This window comes from Athalia rosae, chromosome 5, assembly GCF_917208135.1.
Source record: "Athalia rosae chromosome 5, iyAthRosa1.1, whole genome shotgun sequence".
Classification (NCBI taxonomy): Eukaryota; Metazoa; Arthropoda; class Insecta; order Hymenoptera; family Athaliidae; genus Athalia; species Athalia rosae.
Window position 1 is genome coordinate 15,799,129 of NC_064030.1, and position 18,320 is coordinate 15,817,448.

The 18,320-nt window shown below is 48.6% G+C and overlaps 2 protein-coding genes across 2 annotated transcripts; both read right to left on the bottom strand.

Moving 5' to 3' along the window:
* Positions 1 to 870: 870 nt before the first annotated feature.
* LOC105683953 (laminin subunit beta-1-like) lies at positions 871 to 8,577 on the bottom strand. The gene is made up of 11 exons (XM_048655191.1): positions 7,924 to 8,577; positions 7,722 to 7,863; positions 7,594 to 7,644; positions 7,278 to 7,515; positions 6,315 to 7,186; positions 6,063 to 6,242; positions 5,670 to 5,992; positions 5,191 to 5,601; positions 4,915 to 5,113; positions 2,809 to 4,847; positions 871 to 2,729 (listed from the first exon to the last, which is right to left on the bottom strand). Exons 2-11 carry the CDS (start codon positions 7,780 to 7,782, stop codon positions 1,758 to 1,760), a joined length of 5,346 nt encoding a protein of 1,781 aa, XP_048511148.1. The 5' UTR covers positions 7,783 to 7,863; positions 7,924 to 8,577; the 3' UTR covers positions 871 to 1,757.
* A 1,066-nt stretch (positions 8,578 to 9,643) lies between these two features.
* On the bottom strand, positions 9,644 to 14,792 carry LOC105683973 (glycine receptor subunit alpha-2). Its single transcript, XM_012396996.3, has 9 exons — positions 14,154 to 14,792; positions 13,187 to 13,331; positions 13,020 to 13,102; positions 12,807 to 12,950; positions 12,640 to 12,722; positions 12,312 to 12,446; positions 12,014 to 12,114; positions 11,627 to 11,947; positions 9,644 to 11,213 (listed from the first exon to the last, which is right to left on the bottom strand). The coding sequence occupies exons 1-9, from the start codon at positions 14,252 to 14,254 to the stop codon at positions 11,061 to 11,063; spliced, it is 1,266 nt and encodes a 421-aa protein (XP_012252419.2). The 5' UTR covers positions 14,255 to 14,792; the 3' UTR covers positions 9,644 to 11,060.
* Between the last annotated feature and the right edge of the window lie 3,528 nt (positions 14,793 to 18,320).

Below are 18,320 nucleotides of genomic sequence, written 5' to 3' on the forward strand. Positions count from 1 at the left end.
GAACATTTATGTAATCGTGGGTGGCGCCGACTGTCACTCCGATCGGTAGCGAAAATTGCTCGGCAAAGTTCTCCGACTTCTGGTTATATTTCCGAGCTCGTACACTTTGACTCTCGAGAGGCTGGCTAGCCGACGACCGTCGACGTGCCCCGGCGTAGTCGAGCGCACGTGTGTGAACGGCCCTCTCTTACGTAGAGGGTACAGTCCCACCCGCAATTTAGAAAAGTCCGTGCTCTTAGGTCGCGCTGAGGACTCCGGGGTGTGCTCATCCCTGAATTTTTTTCGGAACGAAATTCGATTTCGGCGAAGAAGAATCGCTCGGCTCGCCGTAATGGCGAGTCGGATGGTCGGATTGTTAGGAAAGAAAGAACGATTCGTTCTCGTTGGCGCGATTTTACAAAGTCTACGAATACGTTGGGCGATTATTAGTAGCGTAGATTCTGTTATCGGAAGTAGCGGGAGAGATACGGATTCGATGGCTTCGGTTTCAGAACAGTGGGAACAGTGTGCTGCTGCGGATGAATGATTCGAGTTACAGTTCAACTCGAGTCCGCCTTACCGAGGGACTCTCGGAATCGTTGAATCTAAATTTAGAGAACTCAACTCTGACTGCAGGCGTCGTGTTCGAAATATTTTCTCATATACGTCGTAGATGCAAGTCGTATTAAAAGAACTATACGCGGAAGGGCGATTCTCGGCCGCGGCAGATTTTCTCCAAAACTTTTCGGGACACGGGACATCTGAAAAACTCGATTGGATCACTTGAAAACAGTACAGATGTTCGAGTTGGAATTAGATCTTTCGTCTGTAGAAAAATCACGCTGGAGCAATGAACTATTTCGTCAAGATTATCTCATGCTCTTTCTCCTGACCTTTATATTTATTTTTTCGTTGTTGTTGTAGATTACAGAAATAGAACCGCGGGCCTGATTCACGTCGCTTTATAATCTGCAGTCAATTTCGATCGTTCGTCTTTTTCCCCATGCATTGATTTATTATTCGCTTCCTGAAAATCATATCGGAGCATTCTTATCTTCGCCGCCGTTCCAGTGCCTCCGCAGATAGATTGCCGCGGAATCATCGGCGGCTGCAAGAAATATTCATGAAACGCATAATTTTTCAAACGGATTCGAAGAGGTCAAATTCTTCGACCTGGATGAGATGTAATTCTCAAACCGAGAGACGTTGCCTATTGCTTGTGATCGAGAAATCGAATATTTCACCCGACATTTTCAGAATAATCGAGTTCGTCCGTTAACATCGTAACGTGGGTAATAAAATGTGGCTCTTTCGGAGGAAGGAAGAACGCGTGGGCCGTTATCTTTGTGTAACTCCGGTTGAGATAGCCTCAGTCTGCAAGGCACGAGCTTCGACTAACAGGAAGTAGGCGCGATCAAAAAACCACGTGCTGTCGTCAAGGCGGGTTTACAATATTAAATTTTCACGGTAAAGTTCGCGTTCCGAAATCCCGGCGGTACCGAATTTCAATAGAAATCGTGAAATCTTTATTCAAACAATTTCACATCTCCCCTGGGTTGCGATGACAACTTTCTACCGACTGTCCGCTATAAATATATCCATATTGGAATAAAATTAAACAAAAGACAGAAAGAAGTACATATCAAACGTATGTTTCAGTTCAGATACAGGTACCTTATGATAGATGAATATGATTTTTGGTATCAGCAGTTACGTATAAAATTCGTAAAATTATTTACAACTATAAAAAATATAGAAAAAAAAAAATGCCAAACAGTTCAAGTCAAGCAGCGATTGTAAGTTTGAGATTTTTGTTGTATCTCGATGAAATGTTGTTCCATTTGCTGCGTCAGCGATTCAACTTCCGCCACAAGATCTTCCAATGTTTTTTCGTTCTCCGCGTAAGCCCCTTCCATGCCGTTGATGTCCTTAAACTTTGTCGCGGTATCGGCGGCGAGTTCGGATGCGCGCTGAAGGAGCATTTTAGCCCTCAAAATTTTGCCGCTGTTCTTCTCAGCGTTGCTACCCAGAGAATCGCTCGCCCCGACGAAATCAGCGGCCAGCTTCTCACTCTTCGATTTCGTGGCCTCCGCTTCTTCCGCGGTGCTTTTTACTTCCGATTCGATTTCTTGAGTCAATATGAAGTCGTTCTTCACCACCTGAGTCTGCAGTTCGGTCAATCGACTCTCCAATTCAGCTATTCCAGCCGTGCTGTTGTCGGCGATTTCGCCCGTGGCTTCTACCGCGCTGAATATTTCGCTCAGATCTTCTCGGGACGCCGATATGTCCAGCTCGATATTTTCTATAGCGGACTCGACGCTCCCCGCTGCTACTTCCGCCTCTGATAATAGTACCACGACGTTTCCCACCAGCACGCTCTGAGCTTCGGCCAAGTTCTTCGCACTCTCAGCGTCCTCCAGAAGGACTTCCGCCGTCTGGAGATCCTCCTCCGTGTCATCCAGAATCTGATCCGAGTCCGTGAGAGAACCGACTATGCTTTTTATGCTGTTCGCCAGATCCCTGATCTCCTCGGGATTCAGGATTATGTTCTTCTTCAGCACGCTCAGGGCCAGCTCCCTGACCATCGACGGAGTCGGCTGGTCCTCGTTCAGAACGCCGCTAATTTTTTCTTCCAAGTTCGAAATGTCCTTGGAAACTTTGTTCGACCTGTTGTAAACGTTGAACGCAACCTGGAACGCGCTTTCCGCGTCGGACCTCGCCAGTCTGGCGTTGTCCTTCGTTCGGAGCATCTAAACGTGGAACGAATTCGATGAATCGACCAAATCAGCGGAAATACGAAGAACAATGTGGATATATAAAAAAACTCACCCTTCTCAAAAGCTGCTCACCCTCGTCCTTGTGCTTCTTCAGACCCAGGGATCTTTGCTTTGCGAGGTCCAGAGCACGTTCGGAATCCGTAACGGCACCCGCGTCGCACGAATGACCTCCGCAAAAACCACATCCGGCACCCCCGCATAGTTCGTCGCATTCCTCGACTCGTTTACCGCATATGTCGAGATTCATACCGGGAATAAGTTCGTTGAACTGCGTCAGTTTGTTGTCCAATTTTTCCAGGGAATCTTCGTTCTCGTTGAACATGTCGATGAACGATGTCGAAGACTTCGTTAAAAAATTCTCCGTATTCTTGTGATATCTGTCGGCGTCGGCCAAAACGCTCGTCGAACTTTCGGCCAGAGCTTCGGCCAGTCTGGACTGTTCGGCCATTTGATGGGTCACGTTGAGAGCGCCGTAAAGGTCAGCCTCTTGCAGAGCTGTAGCGTTGCCCTGTAGTTCGAAGGCGGCCTGAATCAAACTCGACGTCCTGTTTCTCATGTTCTGAAGAGCGACGTCTCCGAGACTGATTCGTCGACCGATGGCCTCCTGAAATTCGTCGAGTTCGTCCAAAGCCGGCACCGCGAATAACAGAGTATCGTTGAGTTCGCGAGCGATGTCCAGCAGACCTTGGAGATCTTCGTTTTTCACACTGGTGTTGCCCACGAGTCCTTCGACCTGATTCAAAGCCTCCTCCATATCCTCGAACTCCTGACCGTAAGCGCCGGTGGTGCCGACGTCCTGGATCCTCGATGCCGAGTCCACCAGATCTCGCGTTTGGTTGGCCAATCCCACCAAAATCTCGTCCCAATTTTCGAAGCACTCTCCGCAGGGGCTGCAATTCGGAGCGAAACCGACGTAGCCGCGATCGCAGTGGTCGCATTTGTCGCCACCGATTCCGTCGTGGCAAACGCAGGCCCCCGTTTCCCTGTCGCACTGCTCGGTCGAAGATCCCGTGACGTCGCACTCGCACGGTCGACATTCCAGATTAGGATTGCCCCAGTAGTTCGCTTGGCACTGGTTGCATCGCCTGCCGCCGAAGCCCGGTTTGCATTCGCAGGTGCCGTCGTACTCGTTGCACCTGTCGGAAACGCTTCCGATTCCGTCGCAGTCGCAAGGATCGCATCCCTCGCCGCTCGCTATCCTCCAATGATTTTCGGCGCAAGCGTCGCAACGTTGACCGACAACGTTCGGAAGACAGGGGCACTGTCCAGTTCTGTGAACGCACGGACCGGCTCGTTGATCGGTGCCGAGTACGTCGCAGTTGCACTCCCTGCAGTCCTGTTCGAAAGCGTCGCCGTAGAATCCGGCTTTGCAAATCTGACAATTCGGACCGTCCGTGTTGTAAAGACACTGGAGACACCGTCCCGTGTGAGGATTGCAATTTCCCGACCTCCTCGGATCCGTGTTGTTGCTGCAGTCGCAGGGAACGCAACTGCCCGTCTGTACGTCGGGATTGCCGAAATAATTGTCGGCGCAAATTTCGCATCTGGAACCCGCGTAACCCGCGTGACATTCGCACACCACGTCCTGAGTGACCGGATCCAGGGAACAACTCTCGGCGTACGAATGACCGGAGTCTATCGTTCCCGGGCAGGGGCAAGACCTGCACGGTATGTCGACGCCGATTCTCGGATCACCGTAGAACGTCTCGGCGCAACGGTCGCAGTGATGTCCGGTCGTGAAATCCCTGCAACCTTGACAAGCGCCCGTCACGGAGTCGCAGGTTTCCGCGTGCCCGTGACACTCGCACCTCTGGCAACGAGGGAAGTTCCAGAAGCCGGGTTCGCACTCGCCGCACGTGCGGCCGTAGGTGTTCGGACGGCATTTGCACCTTCCGGTTTTCGCGTCGCAAAAATTATCCTCCGAACCGACGCTGTCGCATCCGCACGGCACGCAACCACCGGGACCGAAACCGTACGTACCGGGAGCGCACTGATCGCAACGACGCCCAACGACGTTCGCTTTGCAAGGACAGGAACCGCCGTATTGCTGACAGAGTAAACTGTGGGATCCGGTCGGATTGCATTCGCAAGCTGTGGAAAACAAATGGATTCATTTGATGTCGTGGTCGGTGTTCGAGCGGTGGATCTTTCTACTCACAATACGCCCCGTCGAAAACGTAGTAGCCGATGCTCTTTCGATATTTCGCGCAGATGTCGACGCTGTTCGATCCGCCGGTCGACACAACGTTGTGGTATACCTCGTCGCAGCGATGTCGCTCGAATTCCTCTCTCCGCATTTCCGCTGGTTTCGATCCTTTGAAAAAGGGGATATCCGCCAGCCTGGGCATCAGAACTATCTGTGGATTCGAACAGCGAATTAACAAAGTTTCTCCGAACTTTCGATCGGAGGTGATGAAAAAAATTCATTTCTTACGGAGTCGACCAGTATCGAAGCGGCCGGACCGCTCGTTCGGTCGAACGACTTTTTGAACTGAAGTACGACGACGTACTTCTTCCCCTCTTCCAAGCAGACCGACGGAACGGCAACGGCGCTCCGAGAATTCGCCGGAATCCGAACGGTCAGCTCGTCGTAGCCGGGTTCCCAATCGGCGCAGGGTCCCTCGGGATCGACTTCCTCCTCTCGTCTGATGGAAACGTCGGCCTCCTCCAGCAAACCGGGGAGCTCGGGCTCGTAGCGCACTATCACGTCGTACTCCATCGATTTTCTGACGTCGTCGATTACGAACTCGAGACTCGAGCCCTCGAAGGCCCTCATGAAGCCCTCTCCGGTCCAAGTCGGAGGTCTGCCGTCGCGGTAGGCTTCACGAACGACGACCTGGCTTCGCTGTACGAGACGAAATTGGATGAAAAATTAGCGTTTCTCGGCGACTCGAAGCTCCTCGAAAAACTCACGTTCGAAAGTCCCCCTTCTCCCTCGTAGACCAAAAAGTCGAGCGAAACCGTGTAGTGATTTTGCTCGGGCCGATCGCAAGCCCTTCCGTCCACGTGTGGTCTGCATCTGCATTGCCCAGTGACGACGTCGCAGGAGTTGTCGTAGGCGCCACCGAGGTCACAGCCGCACGGTTTGCAGCCGTCGGTGTCCTCGGAGAGACCCCAAAACTCCGGGAAACACTGATCGCAATCGCGCCCCGTCACCCACGACTTGCAGGTGCACCTTCCGTCGTCCACGTCGCAACCGAGGTTTCCGATGGTTCCCAGAGTGTTGCAAGTGCATGCTGAAAAATTACGATGAGGTGTAACGTACATTGCGCTTTCCGGACGGAAGTCGGCCGATCGAAGGATTACCTTGGCAACCCTCCGGGTTTTCGGATGTGAAATTCCAGAAGCCAGTCTTGCAGCGATCGCATCGTCGGCCTTCCACGTTCAATTTGCAATGACAACGACCGGATTCTTCGCCGCTCAGCGTGTCGCTGAGAGAGTCGCAGATTCCGTCGTCCAGTGAACCGGTCAAGTCGCAGTCGCAGGCTGAAGGAAAACGATTCGATTAATGATCGAGTGTGTCGCGAAGTGTCTTAACGAAAGAAATGAAACACCTACGTTGACAGGCTTCGGGGTCGCTGATGTCCCTCGCGAGATCGTGATAGAAGAACTCCATGCACTGTTCGCAATTCTGTCCCCTGGTGTTGTGACGACAGTCGTCGCAGACACCGCCCGAAATTCTTCCCGATCTTTCGTAGAGGGCCGGATCGAAATGGCAGGTGTTCGAGTGGCCGTTGCAGTTGCATTTCTTGCAAGCGTTCGTCTGTTTCCCAACAGCAGGTTTCCAGGGTAGATCGCTGTAAAAATCTTCGCACATCTCGCAGTTCAGACCCTTGGTGTTGTGGGTACACTCGCAACGTCCGTGGACCATGTCCTGTCTCTGAGGTATTCCGGGAAGCGGGAGACACCTGGACGCGTGTCCGTAGCAGGAACAGGAGCCTCTGACCACCATGTCCTTGATGGCGTAGTAATACTTTTCTCTGATCTCCGCCCGGTTGTCCAGCAAATCGTCGCCCAGTGTGTGAAGTCTGGTGAAGTTTATCCTGAGATTGGTCATCTTCAGGAGATTCTGGACCTCCTTGGAGTACGGATTGTCGATCTGAACGTTCGGCGACAAAACCCTGAAGATGATTTCGCCATCGGTCGACGGGTCCACCGTCGAGTATCTCGAGTCGCAGACTACGTCGGTCAATTTTCGCGGCGGAGTGGTCGGGACACCGGGAAACGACTGGGCGCAATTGTGAGCGAAGTATTTGTAGACTTGCCAGGTTTTGCCAAAATCGTACGAACGTTCTATCAGCATTGCCGCCGGACGAAAGGTGTGAAATTTAATGATGATATGCGTGAAGTGGAATTCCGCCTCCAGATCCAATCGCAACGTGACGTTTTCCACACCGTTTTCCGACTGCCACCAGGACTCTTGATTGGTTCTAAAAAAATTTCACAAGGTTTTTTTTTTTTCCATCAGTTTTCGATCACCCCGACTACCTCGGATGTATCTGTTCGAAAAAAATGTCCAACCCGGGTACGTATTTGTGAACGATGTTCTCCACCCGATGCTGCTGTTTCGGTATGTCACCGTTGCAGTAGAAACATTTTTTTCTCTCCTTCAAATGAGACACGATGCAAAATCTCTCCGGTCCTCTCATGCCACAAGTAGAAGAAGCGGTCAGTTTGCTTTCCCTTCCGATCAGCAAATCTCCGGTCGCGGGATAGCACGATCCCTGCTCGCAGGGAAGAAGGTGCTTCTGCGGTAATCCTTAAAAAAGAAAAAAAAAAATTGCGCTTTGAATAAAAACGATATTTTCATTCCGATCGACGTCAACGCCGTTATTACCTCTGTGGGGAATCCGACTTCTCTCGCGGACATGTTGGCCTCCCACCGCATCTGAGAAGATGAAAGAAGACAAGAAAGATTTTTCGAAAAATGCACAACCGTTTCGAACTTCTTGTCGTAACACGCACCTGTCAGCACTGTCACCAACAAAACCGAAGTAACGAAGACCGAGCACTGAAGTCCGATCATTTTTACCTCGATGCCCAGAATTTGAGCTCAATCCCCCGCGATGCAGCCAAGACCATTCCTTCCTGCCAGTTGACTTCTCGTCTGGATATCGGGAAAAATATTAGCTGGAATTTTTTTCAACGCTTTTGAATTTCACCTCACCCCTTCGCGAATCGAGTTGTATTACCGGTCGACGTAAAGGGCGGACGGACCGTCAACACTGGTCTGAAATTCCGCGAATCAGAATTCGGAAACTTTGCGTCATTATTCGTGCGCTCGATGATGTTTTATCGGAACGAGGTGGGTTTGATGGGGGGAGATGAATTTAGCACCGTAATGAAGCGGGAATATTTTTCACTCAGCTGACCCTGTCGAGCTCCTGCGCACTTTGGGAATAATAGGCGGCGTCGAGGGGGACTGCAGCGACCGTTTGAATTACGGGACTCGAGAACGAGCGGCTCAAGGGCGCTCGCCTCGGGGCGCCTCCCTTCTTACCAGCCCTTCGACGACCAATCAGGGGACAGAAATAGTCCCTACGACGAGTTATCAGCAATAGGCTTTACTCCCCGACGATATAATCCTGCGGAGAACTACGCGCCAGCCTTCCGGGAAGGCGACTCTACTCTCTCGCTCTAACTCGTTTCTATTTTTTTCCCCCCCATTCCCTCTGTACGCTGTTCAAGTGGAATTTGAACCGGCGGTGACCAGGATAAAAAAAGATTACGATTTCGAGGCTGTCGTTGAAAACTTTATTCGAACGTCTTCGACGATTCATTTTCTTACCCGCTGTATCTATCGATCGGTTGATCATTTTCGGTATTTTAAAAAAAAAAAAGACTGTTAAATTCATTTCCTTTTTTTTTTTTGGCAGGATAAACTCTGATGTTTCCAATTCTGTTTTTTAGAATCCTAAACTCGTTTGAATTGAAGTACAAACACCAGAAAAAAATATGAGAACAGAAGAAACTAAACGACGTTTACCGGGCTCCTTTTCGGATGTCTCTTTCGAAATAATTCCATGAGCCGCGCGTCGGATGTTCTAAACCGGCACGAAGAAACGGAGGAGTTCGAACATGTGTTGAACACTTGGAGCGTAGTTGTCGACGACTCAAACTTATGCTTTACTTCGAAAGGTACGTTGCTCCGGATCCTCAGTCGAATAATTGTCTGAGCTGTGCGTCTTGAAAAGACTGTTCTTTATTTTTTCTCTACTCGCGTCCCGACATCTGCTATCCCCTCGTTTCGTTCGTTTTTTTTTTATTTTTCCCTACCGTCCGAGCCAGCCCTTCATCTTTCTCCTTTTCTTCGTCTGGCCATGGTCTGGAGAGGATCACGAGGAAGGGTCATATCAGACTAGTGTGGAAGTCGCTTTGATAATTCACTGAAGATCAATGACCATGAACGAGATAAGAGGATCCGTTTGATCCCGGTGTATAAAATATGTCCGAGAGGAAATTCGTTCTCGGTTTGAAAATTCATGCTCCGGAGAGGAGAAAAATGAATTTCGAACGTCAACGCCATGGCGACGTAGATTTTACAATACCATCGAGAGAATACTGACTGAAATTCTTCTTACAACGATTACGTGATGTGTGAATCGCGTAATTTGCGAAGCTCAGGAGTTCAGGAACGCAAATGTCAGGTGTGATGATTTTCTGAGGATATTTGAAATTGATTTTTTTTTTTTTTTCACGACAAATTGAGAGGAGATGTAGATATATATATATATATGTATATATTTTTGTTCATTTTTTTGTATATCGTATTTATATATTTTCGTAAATACATAAATAATCATTAACTGGAATCATTGCGGCGACATTAGCGCGCAACGCGCCACATTGCACCAAACACATCGTTTTTTTTTGTTTTTTTTTTTCTGTTTTTTTTTCTCTTATTTCCTCGTTTAATATCTACAGATACGTGATTATGATACAAAATTAAAATACGATAACGGAAAAATCAACGGAAAAACGACATATAATCTACTGTACAATAATTTGAGTTTTTTGAGGCTAGTTTTTTTTTCTTTCTCTCCGATTTCCACCTACGTTTGAATTAACTCTGGACTTTTAGAAATTGAAGTTTTCTTATAGTTGAACAAGCCTCTTCGGATCTTTATTTGCGTATTAATTTATCATGCCTACAATATGCTAAAAAGGCTTTCGAATTTTAATTTACACAATACAGCTAGCTGAGATAGGTACTATGTGGTTTAATGTTTAAAGCTCGATAAATTATACTTATTGTTAGACTGATCCACGCCACGTTTATTACATTGATTGAATATTAATTTTCTTATCTTTCTCTTTTATCAGTAATTAACAAATATACATCGTCATATTAATGTGATCTATAATCACCCAATCAGCGTCGATTGTTTTGTGAATAATTAGGTATGCATGTACGTTTTCAAACCTAATGCGAATTATGACAATCATCGTGATTAGTAATTAAGGAAACCAAATCACCGTCTGATTGTATCGAATCAAAGAAAAAGCTTTTGTACTGTCCGTGTATCGAGTATGTAATTGAAAAAAAAAAAAAAAAAAAAAAAAACTAAGAATTATTGAAAGGAAGAAAAAAAAACGGCATGAATTTTAGTTCTCATTTTTGTTTCAGCGCATTCACCCATCTTATTATCTAGTTGAATATCAATAACCCTAACGATCGATTAAGTTTTCTAGTTTTTTTACACCCTGTTTTCTAATTCTGTTTTTTTTTTGTTGATTGAAGCACGAAAATTGTAGAAAACAAGTGAAATTTTTTATTCGCTCAAAGTGAACTGAAGAATAGAAGATATTTCGAGCGTTCTACGCAAGAGTTGGACGAGAAGCGATCAGCATCGTATATCTAATTTTCTCAAACTCGACGGTTCAACTCCGATCGGATTTCGAGGATCCAGAGTTTAGCGGACTAGATGCGCGATTTGCGTTAAAATAGCGTTTAATATCCAGAAATGGACGATCAAAAAACAAGTCATCATTCGATCCGGTAAGATTTGCATAATTTCATCACCCTTCGATTCGATCCACGAACGACGATCGTCATCGTCAACTGTGTATCGCTGATTGTATTTTGTTTCACATTATTCATTTAGGGTTTTTTTTTTTTTTTTCCTCATTTCGTTCTTCTCATTTCCCGTTACAAACGTGATTCGTTGTCGTACTTGAATCAAATTCGATGGACACCCTCTACCCGGACCCGTTCGGCGTCCAGACTCAATTATTTTCTCGAACAACGGTCAATTTAATGACTGGCCGCACTTCTTCTCGCGTTCTTCTTCTGGTTCGCCGCGTTTAGATATACTCGGCGAACATTATCCAGTAAGTGACGTTCAGCAGGGCGAACAGGAAGGGGAAGAACACCCTGGACACTCTGTCGATGTTGAGGGCGCGCATTCTCGCACGTTGCGCAGGCGTGGGTCCCGGAGGTGGTGCCGCTGCGGCCTTCTGTTTGAGGGTGGTAAAAAAAAAAAAAAAAGAAAAAAAGCATTTTTTCCGCATGAGAACAAGCCGGACTTCACGATCGTACTCGAGAAAACTGACGCCCGACTATAAACGAACCACTCCCCAAAAATGCACTCCTTCATTGCTCTTTCCATCGAACACAAGTTTACACTTTCCAAAAATCCAGCGTCGTGCGGTGGGAAAAGGGTTCGAATAATCGGGCCCGAATTTCGCACCCCGGGTGAAACGGAGAGGAGAAGAAGAAGAAGAAGAAGAAGAAGAAGAAGAAGAAGAAGAAGAAGAAGAAGAAGAAGAAGAAGAAGAAGAAGAAGAAGAAAAAAGTTCATGCAGCGGTTCGCCCGGGGCGCGAAATCGGCTTTGGATTTTTGGAGTGGATGGAGAAATCCACGTGTCACCTGGGTAGCGATGTCGAAGATCTTGTCTAATTTCGTGCCGTCCGGTCCGCCGGCGGAACTTGGCGGCGGCGGAGGGGGTGGAGGTTTTGCCGGTGGCGCGTCCGAATCACCGAGAACGATGTTGACCAGACAATACTCCATCAGAGCCATGAACACGAATATTGTGCAGACGGACATGAAGGCGTCGACCGCCTTGAGGTAGGACACCGGCGGCAGAGACGCCTGGCTCTTAGCGTGCTGCGTGGACAAGGTGAGCAGGGATGTCACGCCCAAGGTCACGCGGGCTGGAGCCGCTTCCGGTTTTATCCAGAACGACACCCACTGGACGGCGATGAATTTTTGTGTTAAAAAATTTCTGGCTCACTTCTTCGCCGATTCGCTACTCACCGACATGATCACGATGAGGCACGTAGGAACGTAGGTATGGAAGAGGTAGTAGCCCAGACGTCTCTTCAGGACGAACACCACTTCCAGGCAGGTGAAATTTCCTGGGGAAGAAAACTGCTCGGTTCAAATCAGTGGGCTGAGAGGAAAAAAATGAAAAACAGAACATCTGATACACCTCGATGGATTGAAGCCTGCTCTCTCATCGTCAGTCTCTTTTCAGATTTAATAATTTTTGCAGAGGAATCGCAAAGAATGTTCTAGTGAGAACGATTGAATGACAAATCAGCGGATAACCTACCGGTGGAATAGACTTGCGTGCAATCGGCCGTGTAATTTTTGACCAATTGTAGCTGGGGAAGTTCTATGTTCTCGTCGACGACCAGGGGGACGTCAGGGTCCCATTGAAATATCATTTCGTCCGTCGTGTGCGATACTGTAAGTTGAATAGAATGAGAGAGAAATGATTTTCGGAAGCGCGCAATGCTGGCGGATATGTGATTCGCAGGAGGGGATTGAACGTTTATGAAGTGGTCCGCGAGCTACCGCGGAATTGATGTCACTCGATAATTTTGCTAGAGCGTTCAACGGCTCACCGAGTGAACGAGAAAAATGAAAAATTTACTTACAACTTTCCATTTGCAATTTACACTCCTGCGTGTCATGGGGATAAATCAAAAAGTTCATGGCACAGGACAATTTGAGCGTCAGCCTGAAAAAATTCCTCATTTACTCCCAGCGCAGACAGATCGGGTTTGGTAGGGCGCGTGAATTTTCGGGATCTCGGAAAACATACTTGACCATGTATAAAATAGTTTTGTCCTTGTAAAGCCATAAGTAGTGATTCGGTATTGTCATTGTTTGGAACGTGACGGATTTTGCATTCTTGAAGAACGAATCCGGTCGCCACATATTCTTCAGCCAGTCAACTTCCAGTAACCTTTAACCGTCGGAAAAAACATTTATTCTCGGAGCAGAGAGTTCGACCAGGTGAGAAACCATCCCTCACCTGTATTCGGACGTCATATTTTCCGGTAATCGCAGTCTGTTGTCCTTCCACGTTTGGGCGAAAAAAATGTCCGCGGCGTAAGTCTGAAATTATCGCACCGCCGAAGTTACTCGAAGTTCGTACCTTTTTTTTTCTCTCTACTTTACCAAAACGGACTTTACGCTTACCATCGAATTTTCATCTATAGAATCTAGACCCATTACTGTTACGTGAAAATAGACGACGGTCGCCTGTCCGTCTTTCTTCGGAGGTCGCATCTTGTCGTATAACTTTGGATCTTCTGGCAAGAGGTCATAGAACTCCAAACTCCTTCTGTAAATATTTCGTGTGTTTTTCGCTGAAGGGGTGTCTGATATTCTAATAATTCATTCGGCCCAACGAGTCTGAGAATGCAAAAGACTCCGTCGATCTGCGCTTAATTTTCTGAGCCGTCCAGGGATTGGTTAACAAGAAACAACAGAAGTCCGATAAATCGTACCAATGGCGGACAAACGGACTTCCCACAAAGATACTTGAACGCCTGCCACTCCACCCGAGCAATCAACTACGGCGATCAGCTCATATTTAGCATGCTAAACAATGTAAACAGCTGCCACTCTCCACCCGAGCAATTAATTACGGCGATCAGCTCATATTTAGCATGCTAAACAACGTAAACGGCTGCCACTCTCCACCCGGGCAATTAATTACGGCGATCAGCTCATATTTAGCATGCTAAACAACGTAAACGGCTGCCACTCTCTACCCGGGCAATTAATTACGGCGATCAGCTCATATTTAGCATGCTAAACAATGTAAACGGCTGCCACTCCATCCGGGCAATTGACTACGGCGATCGGGTCATATTTAGCATGCCGAAAAATGTAAACGTGATTGGCAATCGGGGTGGGATGTCGATCGGTCGGAATCGGCAGTGAAACGTGGACTGATTGGTGGCAGTATGTAACTGGGTGAAAAGTAATGTGTGAGATCGCAAAACAATCGACACTGTTTCACGTCTGAGGTACCGGAAAAATCAAAATGTCGAACACATCCGCCGACGAGCCTGTTTGTTAACGAGGGTAAAAATCCTTTCAGCATGCATTGAGTGGTAACTACGGTAAATGGCGATCGGAATATCACGGAATGCCTTACTGAGCTTGAGCTGCGTAGATGAGTATCAGCAAAATAACCAGCGGACAAGGGAGGCCCATTTTGCGGGCGTTGTAGACGCCGCGATCCGGTGGGATGTCCATATTTTCAGCACATTTCTAAATCCGTTTTTCCGAGACAGTCCACCGATGCGGTGTCCAAGTACGTTCGGCGAAACGCCGATTAATATCTCCGCGTTCGAATGTCGTCCGGATGGGAGAAAAAAATTCCGAAAGCGTCCCTACTAATCACTATAATAACCACCTCGTGACGTTTTTCGTCCACGATTGACTGCCTAACGTCGACTGACTGAAAGACCTCCGCTCGACTTCTTGCTCGAGATTTTGCAGAACTTGCGAAATCGGAGGCGGAGAGGTTCGCCGTTGGTTCGAAAAGTGGTGGCGGGTGGTGGCGGGTGGGGGAAGGGGGGTAGAGAAGAGCAGTGACGTTGTTAGAGAGACACACAGCCTTGGAAGGGTAGAAACCCCCCGTGTGGCGGTGGGCACTCGTGTTCGATGTTGCGACGAAACGTTCGTAGCGCTTGCTTGATAGATAGGTGAGCACCGGATGGCAACCAAGGCACTGTCCCATCGGAGTTCCCATCGCCTATCTCGTCGTAACTATCTTCACTCGCCACTCGTCCTACCGCCTCGTTCGCCGCCACTTTTTCTCTCTCCCCCCCGGCGTCAGCCGCCGCCCCCTTACCTCGAATTCCCTTCCCTCGGGACACGCTATGCAGTTTTTCCTAGATGCCCCCTACGACCCGATGCAACGGATAAAAGGTCAGCCAATGAGATGTCCGCGATGCCACCGACTGCGGTACCCCCCCTCGGTACAAGGGCTCCTCTCTTCGACGCCGTCTTACCAACTTCTTTTCCGAACGTTTCGCGAGGAAATCGCTAACAACGTTGACCTTTCGTATGAAACGAACGCCCGGCCACGCTACGCTTCCGGATTCTCGATGATTTCCGTCGTTCCGCGGACATTTCGGAAGCCGTGAGTGTCGACCCCGATGAGACGAACTCGCCCGGAAATAAGGGGGAACCGCGAAGCGACATTTTTCTCAAGTCCCGTTTCCCTCGTCTTCGACGAGGTGGATGCCACTCGTTCGACCGGTCGGTTAACCGAGATGCCGCGGAAGACCGCGGTTCGTGAAAAATAAGGGGTGTCGTTACGGAAGTGGTGCGAATCGTTCGGAAGCGGTAGCGCCGCACCTCGCCACTCGAACGATATCCCGAAAGTCAACAAGTTCGGGGTTCTTAGATCGCGGGAATCAATGACCGCTGACAAATCTGTCGCTTGTGTACCCATCCACCCTACCGTCCTACCATCCCCGTCCCACCGTCCTACCGACAGTGGCAGCCGTCATCAGACGACGGTTCGAGGCACTAGTACCTAAATAGCATACACACACCTCTCAGAGTGTACAGGCCGTGAATGCCAAGTGGTACTCGTCCCTTGGTAACTACCGCTATTTGAAGAAACCAGAAACGAGACGCCAGTCGATGTATCGATCCTCGAAATTGTGCCACGAATAGAAAGCGTCGCTTCGTCGAGTGGCCGGCACACTCTTTGAGGAGGCTCCAACTCATCGTCATGGTGACAGGGAAAGAGCGAAAAAAAGAGCGAAACGGAGAGACGCGAGGGAACGAGGAGAACAGTCAGCGCTGGGGGGAGGATGAACGAAGAAAGGAGAGAAGAACGGAATCGGTGATTCCCGGTGCCTCGGTGGTACCCGCGCAGAGGAGGGACGTTCCCGGAGTCGCACCGCACGCGGAAGGAGGGGTGGAAAGGGGGAAATAAGTATCACCTGAAACCGTGGGCGCAATTATAATCATTGGAAATGGAGAATCCGCAGCGTCGTTCCCGCGAGGCACGCGACGCCTTCGCGACGGTTTGGTGATCTCATCGGATTCGCGGGGTTCCTGAAAACTAACGTTGGAAAGCGCTTCACTTTCAGGTCCTCCATCCGACGAATCTGTGCGAGGGTGGGAATCGAGTGTCCGCGCGATAATTCGTTACGTGGTTCGAATGATCCCGATTAATTAGAACACGCCGGTGTTGTCGGTTGCCTCGAGTTCCTCGCACCGAATGCATCGTCTTCTTTGATTCGAAGTTACGCGCGGTTCGGTACGGCCGGAATTGCAAGCAGCGACTACGGAGCCCGAAGGGGCACTTCTGGAGTAATCGCGATAACGAGACATTGAGAGCAGCAGCTTCCTCCGCAATCAGGTCATTGCGGGTTTCCTGGGAGGGGGGGGCCCGCTGCGCTACTCCCGCAAGTGTTAACGCGGTACGATGGTAAAATCTGGGCTTCGGTTGCCGCTGTTCACCGATTTCTCCGTTGAACCCTGAAAGAAGTAAGTGAAAACGAGGAGGGAGAAAAAAGCCGGATGGGAAATGGGAGAAATAAAAAAAAAAAAAAAAATGAAATTGGGGCTCGTGCGTCACAACGTCGCAGTGTGACGTCACCGATAGTTGAAGTCGTCGACGAGGACAAGGAGGAGGAGGAGGACGACGACGATCGAGGGAGAAGTGGGGGAGGCCGGTCGGGTAGCTGAAGAGGTACATCTGCGTGTTCAAACGCTCGTAAATCTGCTTTAACAGATCGCTCTACCGTATATCTGAGGGTACCGAAAGGTAGATGGTTAAGTTTCAGATGGATGCGGATCTCACTTGTCAACGACCACCTTGTTTGCCCGCTTCGCTCCTCGCGGTACCCTTCCTTCCTCATCCTCGTCTCCACTCTCCGTGTATCGCGATCTTCAACCCCATTTCACTCCACTCGACGAGCGAAAATCGGTAAATCCTCCTCACGGTATCCGACCAAAGTTTCCTCCGTTTTTTTTTCCAGGATCTCCGAAATTCGCGGACTTCCGGACGTCGAAGACCCCCTCCCCGCGACTCGGCTTCTCCGGAAGAAGGCCTTCGACCTTCGAAGGTTCGGAAAATTTCATTTCGGGCGAATTATCTCCATTTCTTCGAGTCAGATGCGGTACCGACTAGGTGTACCCACACCATCGCGAAATTTCATCGTGTATGTCGTAGGGATTTTTTAGCAGACGTCAGCTGTAAAGCCACGGTGACACGGTGGTAAGGGTTGCCCGGTTTGGCTCGGGTCTCTCCTTGCCTCCGGGGCGGTTGAGGACCGCTTCAGGTGGATGGAGACGACCGATGCACGATAAGCACGCCCGTTCTCCAAGTCCTTGTCCCCGTCCCCTCCCCGTGGCCACCCTTACGCCCCCCCTTCCTTACATATTGAATCCATCTTTTTTTCCACCGAAGTCTTCTCGCTCCTCCGATCCCTCGTCGGCGGGACATCATCCTGCGACAGTTTCCGCACACCCCGTTACCAACCCTTACGTCGAAACTGACCCCCGAAATATTCTTCGAGTTCCGCAGTTTTTCCAGTTTCATTGGTATCCGTAATTGTAGTCGACGGGGGTCGTTCTTTTTTTTTTTTTCTTTTTTGTCTCTTTTTCTTTTCGACGCTATTTCGGGCTACGCTGCGGATATCACGGTTGAAAGATTTCATTCGGTTACGATTCGAATTGACGTTCACACGTCGTCGTCATCTCCCTTCCCGAATGCAGCAGCAACGATTGAAGACATCGCCACCTTTTTCTTACCCAGTTTCGGCCGTTTTTTTTCGGTAACTTCTTGGCTAACCTCAACACCGAATTCATCTCTGGCCCCCCCCCCTTCTTCTATTTTTCTTCGTTCTTTTTTTTTTTTTGCTCTTCCTCAATAGATCTTTCGCAGCAGTTTCCTATTGTCTCGACTCGCATACTACGATTATACCTATTCGAGCAAACGAGAGCGGAATAACCGCTGATAGTTGCTGATGTCTTTCTTTCTTTTTTTTCTTTTTTTCTCTCATTTTGAGTACCAGTTTCTTTACCTTTTTCTTTTTCTTCGTCAACTTCTAACCGTCTACTTTTTTTTTTCATTCTACTGAATTGATGATGTTAAAAAAAAAATATATATATATATATACATTGGAAAGTTAATCACCGCAAGCTTACCTTTCGTTCATTAACATCGTAACGTCTCCGTACCTATGTGCAGGTGGACTGCGGATGAAAAATTGAAAAATTCAATCGACACGTACAAAATATGAAGAGAAAAACACTTTTTTAGGATAGAGGACATTTATTTTATTAATTATAA

Bases quoted from the DNA above. Each gene is read 5' to 3' on its own strand.
- LOC105683973 (XM_012396996.3), bottom strand. From the start codon at position 14,254: ATGGACATCCCACCGGATCGCGGCGTCTACAACGCCCGCAAAATGGGC. The intron at 12,447-12,639 runs GTAAGTAAATTT...TTCAACTTACAG, and splicing joins TAAATTGCAAATGGAAAGTT to TATCGCACACGACGGACGAA. The intron at 11,948-12,013 runs GTGAGTAGCGAA...ATCGCCGTCCAG, and splicing joins GCCTCATCGTGATCATGTCG to TGGGTGTCGTTCTGGATAAA.
- LOC105683953 (XM_048655191.1), bottom strand. From the start codon at position 7,782: ATGATCGGACTTCAGTGCTCGGTCTTCGTTACTTCGGTTTTGTTGGTG. The intron at 6,243-6,314 runs GTAGGTGTTTCA...GTTTTCCTTCAG, and splicing joins CGACCCCGAAGCCTGTCAAC to CCTGCGACTGCGACTTGACC. The intron at 5,114-5,190 runs GTAAGAAATGAA...TCGAATCCACAG, and splicing joins CTTCGATACTGGTCGACTCC to ATAGTTCTGATGCCCAGGCT.